This window comes from Protobothrops mucrosquamatus, unplaced genomic scaffold, assembly GCF_001527695.2.
Source record: "Protobothrops mucrosquamatus isolate PMUCROS unplaced genomic scaffold, P.Mucros_1.0 scaffold19, whole genome shotgun sequence".
Classification (NCBI taxonomy): Eukaryota; Metazoa; Chordata; class Lepidosauria; order Squamata; family Viperidae; genus Protobothrops; species Protobothrops mucrosquamatus.
In genome coordinates, this window is record NW_015386404.1 from 135,813 (window position 1) to 151,206 (window position 15,394).

Sequence of the window (15,394 nt, forward strand, 5' to 3'; positions counted from 1 at the left end):
ATGCCATGGTGCGCTTTGAAGATGATAATCAACACCTTGAAGCGCACCCGGAAGGCCACAGGCAGCCAGTGCAGCTCGCGCAGCAGCGGCGTTACATGGGAGCGACGAGTCGCTCCCATCACCGCCCGCGCGGCCGCATTCTGGACCAACTGGAGCCTCCGAGTGCTCCTCAAGGGGAGCCCCATGTAGAGAGCATTACCTTTACCTTTATTTTTTTAATACACACACACACACATATGCAGTGTTATCTTCATTTTAGATGTCAAAAGGGTTTTGCGGCTCCCAGTGTTTTATTTTTGGTGGGAAACGGGTCCAAGTGACTCTTTGAGTGTTTTGGGTTGCCTACCCCTGGATTAGACATCCATTTGTCTGGGATGATATAAGGACTCCTCCTTGACCACTAGAAGAGGAGTAGAAGACCTCCAAGGTCCCTTCTAACGTTGTCTTAAGGGCTCTTTCCAACAAAGAGAGGACCGGAGATACTAAAGGAGATATTTCTGCTTCTATCCCTCCTTCGCTCCTCCTACGGTTTTGCTCTTCATTCTGTTTTTATTCTGCCTGTTGATACTGCAAAGCCTTCCACCTGAGAGCAGTTTTGCATCATTGCTTCTTTTTTTAAAAAAGAAAACCTTAAGCGCCTGTCTCCCTGTCCTCCTTCCAGGCAGTCAGAGCCGAGGGTGCCAGTGTGGTGGTGCACTGTTCGGACGGCTGGGATCGCACGGCCCAGGTCTGCTCTCTGGCTTGTCTCCTCCTGGATCCCTTTTATCGGACATTGAAAGGATTCATGGTAAGCAGAAGATCTTTCGGTTGGATCCGCTTTATAAGTGCTTCACACCCTGGTGCACCTCTACGGTCCTATGCCTGCATGCAGGCAGTTCTCGCTTAGCGACTGTCTAAAAATATGATGAAAAGGGACTTTGCGATCAAGCTTCGCATTTACGACATTTGCAGGGCTCTAACGCAAAGGAAAACTGAAGTCAGATCATAAACACAGTCGCTGTTTCACTTAGCGACCATTTCATTTAACTTCCATGTTGCCGGACCCAGTTGTAGTCGCTAAATGAGGACAGCCTGTACATGCGTAAAGGTACATTTGTGTAACGTGGATGCATGTGTTAGTGTGTAAATATATAGTACATGTACATTTAGTCCTCGACTTGCAGCCGCAACTGAGCCCAGCGTTTCTGCTGCTAAGCGAGACATTTGTTAAATGAGTTTTGCCCCATTTCATGACATTTCTTGCCACAGTTGTTGAATGCATCATTGCAGAATCTGGCTTCTTCTCCACTGACTTTGCTTGTCAGAAGTGTCACAAAAGGGGATCGTGTCCCCCCGGGAACACTGCAAAACGTCATAAATGCGAGCCGGTTGCCAAGCCTCTGAATTTTGATCACGTGACCCTGGGGATGCTGCAAGGGTCACAAGTGTGAAAAACGGTCATCAGCCACTTTTTCCAGGGTTGTTGTAACTTTGAACGGTCACTAAATGAATTGTTGGAAATCGATCACCAAAATTATTGTGCCTGCATTATGTAATATACCAGGGGTCTCCAACCTTCACCACTTTAAGACTTGTGGACTTCAACTCCCAGAATTCCTCAGCCAGGCTGGCTGAGGAATTCTGGGAGTTGAAGTCCACAAGTCATAAAAGAGCTAAGATTTTCCACCCCTGCTATAGGGCAATGAACGCCAGAACAACTAGACACAAGGACAGTTTCCCCCCCCCCCCCATGCCATCACTCTGCTAAACAATTAATTCCCACAACACTGTCAAACTCCCTAGTAGAGCTGTATTACTGTTACTCTCCTCATCTTCCCTATTGTCTATCTCCTTATCTTCTTAGGACTATAACTTGGTTGCTTGTATCTTACGATTTATATTAATTGTTTTATTTAGTATCCTAGTATGATTTATGTTGTTTGCTTATTTAGTATCCTCTGGCTATCATGGGGTGTTGTACCTTATGACTTACGATGAGTGTATTTTTGTGATGATTATGATCATGGTTTATCACCTGTGGCTTGTATGTACACTAAGAGCTGCTGCACCGGAGACAAATTCCTTGTGTGTCCAATCACACTTGGCCAATAAAGAATTCTTTTTTTTTTATAATAATTTTTATTATCATTTTCCTTTATACAGCTCTAGTACATATTCAGCAGACTGTGGCATTTTTGTATCAACATTCTATACAATATATACACTATATACATTCAATATCTAACCCACAATAGCCTTATGTATATTTCCAATTTTTGTTTCTATTGTCTATCCAAGTATACCATTTTTCCCAAACCGCGTAAAATTCCGAATCATCTTTTTCTTTTAATTCTAGACTGAGTTTGTCCATTTCGGCACATTCATATATTTTCTGAATGATCAATCCCTCTGGTGGTATATTGCGTTCCTTCCAGTATTGCGCGAACGCAATTCTTGCCGCAGTTAATATATGTAAGATCAGTAAAGAATTCTATTCCATATACGGTCGTAGAATCAATCCTATGATCATATCGTAGCCGGCTGTGGAATTCTGGGAATTGAAGTCCACTGGTCTTAAAAGTTTCCAAAGTTGGACACCCTTGCTTCAGCCTTTTCTGTACCCCGCACGCCTAGAACGCGTCTGATATAGTCTCGCACCCCTTACAAAAGTTCAAAATAACGGCAACGAATTATGCATGTACACTATAATTTTGAAAACCCAAGTTTCTGCACCCCCTGGAATATCGTCTGGCACCCCCAGGGGGTGCGTGCACCCCCGCTGGGAACCCCTGCTTCAAAGAAAGGTTCTTGGAGAGCCAAGGATCCTTTCACCAAGCATGTTTAGACTCTTCTCTTGCTGTCTCTTCCTCTCCAGTCGGTTTCCACCAGTCTTTCAACAGAAAGGACACATGGAATGCCTCAATGACGGTTATCTATTTTGCACAAAAGCCACCGGGGAAGCAGGGTTTATCTAGAAATTCCTGGACCAGCCCTGGTATGCAAAACATTTCCAGTTTAGAACAGCCCTGGCATACTTTTTCTCTAAGCTGTTCCCATGTTTGGAAGAATTCCAAACCCCAAGTGGCCCCGTTTTAAGCTCTGAGCATTTCAAATGTGAAATAGCTTGCGCGCCCTTAATAAATCCTTGTCATAAATAAAGACATCTCTCTGAGGAGCATCCCAGGCTGAGGAAAGATATTTTGGAAGATGTTTTGAGCGTGTACACAGCTGCCTGACTTAGGCACTAGGAGGAACAAAAGCTGGAGGCGCAGCAAATTTGGGGGAGGGGAAATCCTGTTTTTGTAGCCCGAGACTGCTTTGTCCTCTTCCTTTAGGTCCAATTTCTTTTTAAAATTGAAATTACTTACCTTCGTTTGAGAGCACCGAAATAATTTCATCTGCCCGCATGGATTTTGCCATGGATGATACAATGGGGAATATTTGTTGCTTTTATTACGTGCTTCAATGCATATACAATGTTTTCCTGAAAATAAGACTGGGTCTTATATTAATTTTTGCTCGAAAAGATGCATTAGGGCCATGGTGGCGAACCTATGGCACGCGTGCCACAGGTGGCACGCAGAGCCCTCTCTGTGGGCACGCGTGCCGTCACCCCAGTCCTAGGCCTTCAGCTGGGTTTTATACAACCTTTTCGCTTTAGGCCTACGCCGCCGTTTGCAAAAAAAAAAAAAAAATAGGTTCAATCAATCAATTTCAACTTCTCACGGAAAAAAAAAATCTTGCAAAGTTGGAATTGATTGATTGAACTTTTTAGTCCCACCCAGTCTGCTGTTACCACTGCAGCCATGCCCACCCAATGGGCCACACCCCACCCAGTGGGCCATGCCCATCTGGCACCCGACGATACATAAGTGGGTTTTAGGTTGTAGTTTGGGCACTCGGTCTCTAAAAAGTTCGCCATCACTGCATTAGGGCTTATTTTCTGGGTAGGTCTTATTTTCAGGGAAATACGGTACTAAATGCGTCTGTTTGGCTGACGTTCTTAACTGGGGCTTATTTGGGGGATAGGGCTTATATTACGAGCACCCTTAAAAAGAAATCACGCTAGGGCTTATTATCCGGTTAGGTCTTATTTTCAGGGAAACAGGGTAGGTAGTTCTCGACTTAGAAAAGTTCGTTTAGTGGCCGTTCCGAGTTACAACGATACTGAAAAAAGTGACTTATGACCATTTCTCACACTTATGACCGTTGCAGCATCCCCAGGGTCACGCGATTTTCATTTGGATGCTTTACCGCTGACTCACATTTATGACGGTCGGAGTGTCCCCAGGTCACGTGATCCCCTTTGGTGACCTTTCTGACAAGCAGAGTCGATGGGGAAGCCAAATTCACTTAACAGTCGTGTTAACAATTTAACAACTGCAGGGATTCACTCAACAAAGGTGGTCAGAAAAGTGGTAAAGTGGGGCAAAGCTCACTCAACAAATATCTCACTTAGCAACCTAAATTCTGGGCTCAATTGTGATCGTAAGTCGAGGACTACCTGTATTTGGTTGTGTTTCCTTTACCTTTGAGTTATTCTTGTTAACCATTTTGACTGCGGTCTGTTGGTTGAAAGGATGGGCTTGGTTGTTTGCTTGCAGACATTTTATTATCCAAAGTACAGTAGTGGCCAAAATTGTGGAAACCTTTTGGAAAAAGTGTATTTTTGAGGTTTGATGGCTAATAACACCACTTTTTTTGGGAGTAGTACCATAAAATTATATATCGATGGAAAGATAATTTAATCAAGAATGTAATGAAACATAGTTTGTTCAATTATCTGTACTGTATTCTATGAAAAGTTATAGCCAAATAACCAGAAAAGGAAGCACAACTTGCTTAGGTCGATATCAGGTAGCTTTCCTTCATCTGATTGTAGCCAATGAGCACGAGTGTTTAGAGAACCAATCAGGTGTCATCTTGTTTTGGCAATGAGCCAATCAGATCACAATAGGATTCAGTTATTGATGTCATGTATTGAAGCTAAGAGGAGGACATTTGTCAGTGTGTTATGTGATCGTTATCAAGTTGGTTGGGTTTTCTTGTGTTCTTTCATTGAGTGAGCTTGTAAAACATAATAAAATTAAAGTAATGGTGCAAAGAGATGACTGGTTGCCCAGAAAGCGATATAAAATAGTATTATTAAGTGAACAAGGCTACAGTTATAAAGAAATTAGAAGAAAAATGGGTGGAAACTTAACCAAAGGTGGCATTTCCATTTCTACGGTACACTTTTCCCAAAAGGTTTCCACAATTTTGGCCACTACTGTATGTAGAACAGACAGGCTGTCATGGTTCCAGTAGATGAGACCAATTAAAATAACTTCAAGGCAAGGAATTCTTCCTCAAAGGACATTTTTATTTGGCTACAAAATAAGGGCACATACAAAGGTGAACCCAAGACTAAATTCCCCTCCCCTTGGTTACAAAGATACAAATTGCAATTCCCACCCCAATTAGGTATCATAAATCACATTCACCAATTGTTAGAAAAACATGGGCTCTCCTCCCAGCTCTCCAACCCAGCCAAAATGTTATCAGCAATGACCTTGGTTCCCATAGATTTGAATTGTTTTGGCTAACTGAGAACTACACCCCCCCCCTCCTCCTAAACTAATTATGTGGCAAGGAAGATGAAATGAAAATGGCTTCAGTTCAGTTTGTCACAGCGTTGACACAGGCAGAAGATTAGCAGAGCGCTTGCATGAACCCCAACTAGCAGTCAAACGACAGGATGACGGTCCTGATTCAACCATAGTTTCCACTGGGAATCCGTGAGTATCCTAGACCAAGCTTAATTTAAAAACCCTAGGGAATTCCTAGAAGCTTGGCATTTAGACAAATCAGCTATTAATAGACACCTAGAGATAAATCACATTTACATGCTATTCAAAAGAGACTAGAAAAAACTAAGAAGAAACAAACAACAAAAAACCAGAACACATCCTCTGCAGCAACCAACACCAGATAAGCAGGGATTAACACCAGACAAATAAGCAAAAAACAATACCCTAATCAAGGAGCTACCACGGAGAAATCCATACTCTCACCAACAGTGGCAGGGCAAGCTACTGTATATAAACAGGGAGCAAAGTCCACCCTCACTAGCACTGATGCTGTTACCTGGTTGGGTAATGAAATGTCTACAAGAAAACAACTAAGCTCAGAGAACACCAAGGGGCCCAGAAAACAACCGTGAGTTACACCTTTTCTCTTCCATTGTTAGTGGGAAGGTAGGATTTGAATGCCACCAATAAAGCCACTTTATAATGCCATATTTCTATCTTTTTCCCTCTTGTTCTTTCATCTAACATTAAAGGTTTTGATAGAGAAGGAGTGGATTGCGATGGGCCATAAATTCTCACACAGGTAAAAACATGTTTGTGTATTAAAATTATGGCAAAAAGAAATAGCTCCTAAACTAGAGCTTACTTTTTTTTTTCTTTTTTTTTAAAGCAAGACATAAAAGAGAAATGATATGGGGGAAGGCAAAAGGAAAATAAGAATTAAAAATTAGGAATATTCAAACTTTTTCTCACAGTCCTTCACAGAGTGGACTGTAAAGATGATGGAATTGGCAGAAATTGATTTGTTTGATCAGGGACAAGATAACAAGTAGTTTTATTAAAGTCTGGAAGCCTTTTAGGGACTTACTGCAGAGAATGGCAAAAATGGTTTTGCTGATTTATGGATCTGCTGATTTAAAATGGGTTGAATAATAATGGGAAGAAGAGAAATAGGTAATTTTGAAAACTGGCTTGTAACTGCTGTAAAAGAGATTCGGAGTCATTACATACTTTTCTTGATTCTATTTGCACTTTTCTCCCTTATAATTTTCTCGCTTTTTCATTTTACTTCTTCTTTAATTTCACTTTATGTTTATCCTTGGCATCCAAGAGGAATTTTTAATGAAAATTATTATTTAAAAAAAGAACATCCCAACAACTGTTCTTTGGCTAGATCTCACGGTTGGATAATTGCTGGTGGAGAGGAAGACTCAAATTATTTGGGGACAGATGAAACTAGGGCTAAAAGGGATTAGTTCCCCCTTCCCACATCTTTTCATCCGTTATCTCTGCCCCAGTTTCACTTTACCAGGTTCTTTCTGTGGCCGCTTAATCTCATTTCATACCTTTCAGCAAAGCAGGACTGACTTCTACATAGCAGGCTTAACAGAATCTGTTTAGAATGGGGGGGGGGAGAAAGGGACCGACAGCAGCCAAAAAAGCTAATACATTCCTGGGCTATATAAACAGAGGGATAGAATCAAGATCACGTGACGTATTAGTACCGCTTCATAAAACCCTAGTGAGACCACACCTGGAATACTGCAGCCAATTTTGGTGACCATACTACAAAAAAGATGTTGAGACTTCGGAAAAAGCTCAGAGAAGAGCAACTAAGATGATCCAAGGCCTGGAGACTAAAACATACGAAGAACGGCTGCGGGACTTGGGTTTGGCTAGTCTAAAGAAAAGAAAAAATAGGGTAGCAGCGTTTCAGTATCTGAGGGGCTGCCGCAAAGAAGAGGGGATTAAATTATTCTCCAGAGCACCAGAGGGCAGGATAAGAAACAATGGTTGGAAACTGACCAAAGAGAGAAGCAACCTGGAATCAAGGAGAAGCTTCCTGACTGTGAGGACAATTAACCAGTGGAACAGCTTGCCTCCAGAAATTGTGGGTGCTCCCTTATTGGAGGTCCACTAGACAGTCACTTGTCTGAGATGGTATAGATTCTCCTGCTTAAGCAGGGGGCTGGCTAGAAGACCTCCAAGGTCCCTTCCAGATTTCTATCCTATCCTGTCCTATCCTATCCTATCCTATCCTATCCTATCCTATCCTATCCTATCCTATCCTATCCCTTGTGGAGCTGTTGGCATTTTGCAATTCTGCATGACATTTTGCAAATACAGGTAGTCCTTGACTTATAACCATTCATTTAGCAACAGTTCAAGGTTACGATGCCTTCAGAAAAAGTGACTTACAACTATACTTGCAGTTGCAATCATTGCATCGGCACTGCAGTCACATGATTGCAACGTGGCATTTGGCATCCGGCTTGCATTTACGACCAGTTGCAGCTTCCTGCGCTCGTGTGATCATGATTGGCAATATTTTTTGCACATGTCCAGCCCCCCAAAAAAGTGCCCATTGGGGAAGTAGGATTTGCTTAACAGCCTTGTGATTCACTTAACGACTGCCATAAAAATTGTAACATTGGCTCCAACTCAAACGTATGACCACAGCGACTTGGGACTGAAAATTCCGGTCCCAATTTGAGAACTACCCGTATTTATTTTGTGTTTGGCCCTAGAGCAGCTGAGATCAATTTAGCTTCAGCATCCTTGCGGCACCACCTACCAATGAGGAAACAGGATTGACTGCAATTTAAGATAATTTATTTTGATAATTACCTTCCCTTAAATGAATGGTTCAGCATACTAAAAAGCAGAGACATCACCCTGCCAATAAAAGTGTGTATAGTCAAGGCCACGGTTTTCCCAGTTGCAATGTATGGCTGTGAAAGTTGGACCATAAGAAAGGCCGAGCACCAAAGAATGGAGGCCTTTGAACTCTGGTGCTGGAGAAGACTCCTGCGAGTCCCCTGGACTGCAAGGCGATCAAACCAGTCAGTCCTAGAGGAGATCAACCCTAACTGCTCTTTGGAAGGCCAGATCCTGAAGTTGAAACTCAAGTACTTTGGGCACCTAATGAGAAGGAAGGACTCACTGGAGAAGAGCCTAATGCTGGGAAAGATGGAGGGCAAGAGAAGAAGGGGACGAAAGAGAATGAGGTGGCTGGATGGAGTCACTGAAGCAGAAGGCGTGAACTTAAATGGACTCCAGAAGATGGTAGAGGACAGGAAGGCCTGGAGGAACATTGCCCATGGGGTCGCAATGGGTCGGACATGACTTCGCAACTAACAACAACAAAATGAATGGTTATAAGCCGAGGACTACCTGCACACACTTGCAAACAAAACCATCAGCACCACACTCATTGTCTTGCTGCTGCTTGTTTTTTTGGTCTCTCCAGGTGTGGCCATCTTGAGGGAGATCCCAAGGAGGTGTCTCCAATCTTCACCCAGTTCCTTGAGTGCACCTGGCAGCTCATGCAGCAGTTCCCTTGTGCGTTCGGCTTCAACGAGCGGCTGCTGCTTGAAATTCACGATCACGTCTATTCCTGCCAGTTTGGCAACTTCCTAGGGACCTGTCAGAAGGACCGAGAAGATCTAAAGTGAGTCCTATACGCAGAATCGTGAGTTTCCTCTGTTTCATAGAATAGCTGTGGTGGCACAGTGATTAGAATACAGCACTGCAGGCTGATTCTGCCCACTGCCAGGAGTTCGATCCTGACTGGCTCAAGGTTGACTTAGCCTTCCATCCTTCCAAGGTCAGTAAAATCAGGACCCAGATTGTTGGGGGCAAATATGCTGACTCTGTAAACCGCTTAGAGAGGGCTGTAAAGCACCGTGAAGCAGTACATAAGTCTAAGCATTATTGCTATTGCTGTAACTGATTGGATGTTGCATTAGGAGCCATGGTGGCACAGTGGTTAGAATGCAGTACTGCAGGGAAACTTTGCTCACTGCCAGCAGTTCGATCCTGACTGGCTCAAGGCTGACTCAGCCTTCCATCCTTCTTAGGTCGGTAAAATGAGGACCCAAATTGTTGGGGGGCAATATGCTGACTTTGTAAATCGCTTAGAGAGGGCTGTAAAGCACCGTGAAGCGGTATATAAGTCTTAAGTGCTATTGCTATTAACCTTAAGAACAAAATTCTCTTATCTTTTCGGAGAAGGATAGATAACCTTTATTGTCATTTTTTACCGTGGCCACAATGGCACACATTAAAAATGAAATTTACTTGCTTGCTCTCAAAGTGTACACGTACATAACACACATTTAAACATGCTATATACAACATATGTATAGACCTACCCCCTTACATATAAGCAACATATGAGAGTTTGATGCATGTAAATGCGTGGCACACAAGTGAGCTTTGGGGGGGGGCTCTCCTAGAGCTACATGCAGTGTTCCTACTGCATCCACGTAGATCTTTTTTAAAAGTTTTAATGACAAATTCATGGGAGAAAAGAGTCTCATGAAAGGCCCACAGCTGGGAAATATGTGGGTTCTTGGAGACATCAGGTTGGAAACGGGATGTTAGAGAGATAAAGTTTTAACCTAGTTTAACAAGGCTTTTAAACCAAGATTTGGATTTGTCCCAAGTAAATTGGAGCAGATCTTTGCTTAGTACTGGTAGTCCTTGACTTGTAACTAGTGGCTTAGTGACTGTTCAGTGACGATGGACCCCCTCCACCCAAAAGGTCTTCCAGCCCAGTTCTGGTGCCTCCCAAGGTCATGTGACTGCATGTCAGGTGCTTGGCACCTGGTCCCCATTTGCGGCTTTCAGCATCCCAAACTCACCTGACCATAATTTACAAGGCTTTTGTTGAAACCTCCATTTATTTCTGCCTTTCAGCAAACATACCCCATAGCGAACAATGGGTCTGCTTGATACCACAGCATTCACTTGATGACCACAGCAAAAATGGTGGTGACCTGTTTTACAGCCATCGTGGTTTACAGCCATAATGGTCAGGCTCCCTAAGTCGAGGGCCACCTGTTTCTCAGTTAGCCATAGTTTCATTCCATACAGCATTAACCTTGTGAACTCTCAAGCTTCCTCCTTCTGTTATATATTCAAGTTGGACAGTATTTAATATTTATTTGCTACATATATGTAGGGATGTGGGTCTATTCATATGTTGTTCATAGTATGTTTAGGTGTGTGTCATGTATGTGTTTCACTTTGAGCGCGGGCAACTAAATTTCATTTTTGATGTGTGCCGTTGTGCCCACAGTATAAAAATGACAATAAAGGTTATCATCTTATCTTATCTTATCTTATCTTATCTTATCTTATCTTATCTTATCTTATCTTATCTTTACGTTGCCAAGGTTGAGAAACACGGCTCTAATATTAGCAGCTTCAAGACTGGGTGGGGTGCGGATGGGAGACCACCGGGAGTTCCTGGAGAATTGAGAATTGAAAAAAACACCCCAGGAGAAAACATTAGGGCTGACTGGGGAATTCCAGGAGTTGAAGTCCACCCATCTTAACACTGCTAAGGTTGGGAAACACGGCGTTAGCCGATGAAGCAAATAAGAAAGAAATAATTCTGTCTGTCCCGAAACTTCATCGTAAGGAATCGGTCTGCAGCTCCAGTGAGCAGTGATAAAGTGAGAAGAAATTGCAATTAAATGTACAATTGATACGGTGGCCCTCCTTTTTTTGAATTAACTATTCGATACTGTACAATCTCCAAGGGCAGTCCCCTAGTAATCCAAACGACAGGCTCCCCGTCGTGGAGAGATGTTTTGCAGCTGTGCTGATGTTCTTCTTTGCTCTCTTTCTTCTTTGCAGGATCTTCGAGAAAACGCACTCCCTGTGGCCGTTTCTTCTGCAGAGGAAGCTGGAATTCAGAAATCCGCTCTATAAGGGATACGCCGCTTACTCCTCTCTCCAGCCCAACACGCTGCCATTCAGTTTCCAGTAAGTTATCACTGGGGAAGGGAGAAGCTTGAACCCGGATAACCCCAGTCTGCATGCCGCTTAATGTTTACGTCTGAATCTAGTCACTTTGGAACCACCGTACAGAAAGTCCAAACTTTTAGCTATTAAGTGAGTTTTGCCCCATTTTACGACCTTTCTGGCCACTGTTGTTAAGTGAATCACTGCAGTTGTTAAATTAGTAACACGGTTGTTAAGTGAATCTGGCCTCCCCATTGACTTGCTTGTCAGAAGGTTGCAAAAGGGGATCCCAGAACCCCAGGATGATGCAACTGTCATAAGTCAGTTGCCAAGCGGCTGAATTTTGATCACGTGACCATGGGGATGCTACAATAGTCGTAAGTCACTTTTTTCCAGTGCCGTTGTAACTTTGAACGGTCACTAAAAGAACTGTTATAAGTCAAGGACTACCTGTAGCAATCACAATAGCATTTAGACTTAATACAGTGATGGCGAACCTTTTAGAGACCAAGTGCCCAAAAACCACCCCCGCTCCGCCCCATCCTGCCCCCAGCCTGCTCCGCCCCCGTCCTGTCCATCCGCAGGGCCACTCACCGCCTCCAGAACCTGCCGCAGATCGTCCAGGCAGCCCAGCAGCGCCATGGTAGCCATGCCCTCAGCCCACACCCTGCAGCATCATCTGTGTACAATGGAGTGCGAGGGCGGAGTCTTGTCCCAGCTGCCCGGCTCCATGTGCTTGGCTGCGCTGCTCCGCGTGGGCCGTGCTCAGGGGCGACTCTCCTCTGGGGGGGCTGCTGGTGAGTAGGGGGCTGCGGGGGAAGACGGGGCTGGGACGACAGCACGTGTGCCCACAGAGAGGGCTCCGAGTGCCGCCTCTGGCACGCGTGCCATAGGTTCGCCACCACTGACTTAATACTTCTCCATAGTGCTTTACACTGAGTAGTTTACATCCCCAACAATCTTGGTCCTCATTTTACCGACCTCAGAAGGATGGAAGGCTAAATCAACGTTGAACCAGTCAGGATCGAACTCCTGGCAGTGGGCAGAGTCAGCCTGCAATGCTGCATTCTAACCACTGTGCCATCACGGCTCTCTCTCTTTTTTTTTTGAGGTAACCAGCATTAAACTACAAATCCTTGCTTGGGTTGTAATAGGAAACTGCAGTTAAAGGTTTTTGAGATTATAGCATAAGGGAAGCGGGAGGTACTGTAGATGCAATGGTAGAAAATGTTTATTTACTGATTAATCAAGTTTGGTTTATCAAACCAAGGTTTATGGCCAAAGCATCCCCAAAGGTTGCTCTGTGACATCTGGAGAACTTAATCTCTAGGCGATGAAACAACTGTGTCTTAATTGCACAATCCCAAGGGAGCCTAAAATCACACACCAGCTCTTCAAATCACACAGCCGTTTGCTTCATGGACTGAAGTAAGCTGTAATTGCCTTTTTCTGCCTGAAACGAGGATTTTATGCCAACCCACTTTTCACTTAGCTGGAAATTCTGTTGCAAGCTGAAATTGTGTCAGCAATAGCTGATCCATCTAAGATTGATGGTTTTCAAACTACGGATCCACATCAGTGCAGGTTGACGCTGATGTTGGGCAGCGGAAAGGAAACCAGGTTCCTTCTTCCAAGCTTGCAGCTTGGTTACATCAGAGCTACTGGAATTAAGCTTGCTTCTTCCTTTAAGGCAGTGATTCTTAACTTTGGCAACTTGAAGGTGTGAATCCCCCAGCCAGCAAAGAGAAAAGAAGAGGAGAACTTTCTCCTGCTCCCTTCTCTGGCAAATGTGAACATTTGAAGAATCTCTCAGCTATTAATTTTGTGTTACTTTCTCTCTCTCTCTGAGGTTCTGGTGCGGCATGTATAACCGTTTCGATAAAGGGATGCATCCCAAACAGTGTATTCTGGATCACCTGCTTAGCTACAGCAGCGAGACTTTTCAGTTGGAAGACAACGCTGCAGACCTGGAAAATGTGAGTCAAACGCACACGATGTCCTTTGAACCCCCAACGTCATTTTGTAACCTCTCTTAAGGAGCAGAAGCGTCCCCAAATTGTATCTAGAAGAAAAATAATAGGGGGACGTTAGCAGTTCATTCAGCCTTTTTCTCTGGCTCGGACTATACAAGACCAGTTCCTTCTTTACTACAATTTAAGAAGGGGCTGAAAAGCACTGGCTGGGTTGGTTTTTCTGGTTTTATTTGCTGTAGTTTGTTTTTTGTCTAGGACATTTTGGGTTCTTTGGTGGAATTTTGATGGTTTGTATTGTACAATAACATTTGTAAGCTACTAAGAGCACAGATCTAAGGGATTCCTTAAGTAAGCCATCTGGAGCTCTGGGGGAAAAAAGCCAGGATGTAAATCTAAGAAATCAAAAGGCATGGAATGTTCTGTGTGTTTGTGTGTATGTGTGTGTGAGAGAGAGAGATTGAGAGAGAGAGAGAGGAGAGAGAGAAGAGAGACAGAGAGAGAGAGACAGAGAGAAGAAAGAGAGAGAAAGAAGAAAGAGAGACAGGGAGAAAGAGAGAGAGAGAGAGAGAGAGAGAGAGAGAGAGAGAGAGGAGAGAAGAAAGAGAGAGAGAGAGAGAGAGAGAGGAGAGAGAGAGAGAGAGAGGAGAGAGAGAAGAGAGAGAGAGAGAGAGAAGAAAGAAAGAGAGAAAGAAGAAAGAGAGAGAGAGAAGAAAAAGAGAGAGAGGAGAGAGAAGAAAGAGAGAGAGAGAGAAGAAAGAGAGAGAGAGAGAGAGGGAGAGAGAGGAAAGAGAAGAAAGAGAGAGAGAATGATCACTATCTCTTCTTTGTGTCTTGTGAGTCCATAGGTAGTCACCCAATTGCAGAAAACTGCAGCAAAGCCAAACAATAATTATTTATTTCCTTTCACGGTGGCGATAAGTTAGTTGTTCCTGCTCTCTGTGTTCTGTTTGTGTTCTCAATAATCCCACTTTTTTATTCCTGTGATTACTAAGCATCCTTGTAGCTCTTTTCTAATCCTCCCTTTCTACCGATGCAGAAAATGCCTCTCTCGGATGGGCTTCTGCCAAATGAAACACCTGCCTTCTCCAAAGGGGTTGCTTCTTCGCTGGACACTTCCATCTCCCCTATGGTCAACACCCCCCAGGACTATGACCCCCCTGCGCTGTTGGCCAATGGTACCATCGGCGGGAGAGAAGAAGGCGGCAGGCCAGATGGGCAGGTGCTGAGCGAAGGGGGTCTCCCTCCTCCCAGCGACACACCAAATGGCAACGGCTGCAGCCCGACCACCCTCCACGGCCTGCCTCTCTGGGGCAGTGATCAAGCCGATCTCCAGAGGGCCTGAAGCGATCTTCACCTCTGCTGGAAGAGTCATAGCAAAGGGGCAATAAAGTCTGTGAGATCCGTGGCTCTGTGCTGGGAACACCACCTCGCTGACAACGTGGCTTAGTGTTGTATTCTGTGTTCTCAAGGTGGAGGAGGACAGACCCCAGTGGGGACTTTGGGGCAAACTCCCAAGAGGTCGGGGATGACGCCGAGTTAGGGGCTGCCACAGATCACTCAAGCCAAAAAGATTTCCCAAACATTTGTTTGGGGGAAGAAAAAAACAACAGCAACAGATGTGCGCTTGGCCAGTTGATGCTATCATTGGGTCCCATAGCAGGTTGTGTCTTTTAATGGGGGGGGGGGAAGAATTTAGATAAAGGATGCTTGCATCGATGCATTTTAGAAGGGTGCTCCCAACTCCTCAAGTCCTGCTGGAGGGCTGGGTTGCTTCTGGGTAGTCCCCCCCCCTCATCCTTCTGTAAGCCCCTTTCTCTCTACAAAGTTAGAATTCCCATGTGGTCCAGCCATTCGCAAGGTGAACTTGGTCATTGTGATGCAGTATTTGGAGTGTGTGGG

At 44.3% G+C, this 15,394-nt stretch overlaps 1 protein-coding gene across 1 annotated transcript in view; it reads left to right on the forward strand.

Moving 5' to 3' along the window:
• Positions 1 to 14,837, forward strand: part of MTMR8 (myotubularin related protein 8) — a 42,031-nt gene extending 27,194 nt beyond the window's left edge. The window contains exons 9-14 of the mRNA XM_015810753.2: positions 662 to 787; positions 6,302 to 6,351; positions 9,019 to 9,219; positions 11,415 to 11,543; positions 13,372 to 13,498; positions 14,532 to 14,837. Of these exons, the coding sequence (XP_015666239.1) occupies positions 662 to 787; positions 6,302 to 6,351; positions 9,019 to 9,219; positions 11,415 to 11,543; positions 13,372 to 13,498; positions 14,532 to 14,837 (939 nt within the window). The remainder of the gene's footprint in view (positions 1 to 661; positions 788 to 6,301; positions 6,352 to 9,018; positions 9,220 to 11,414; positions 11,544 to 13,371; positions 13,499 to 14,531) is intronic.
• Positions 14,838 to 15,394: the final 557 nt, after the last annotated feature.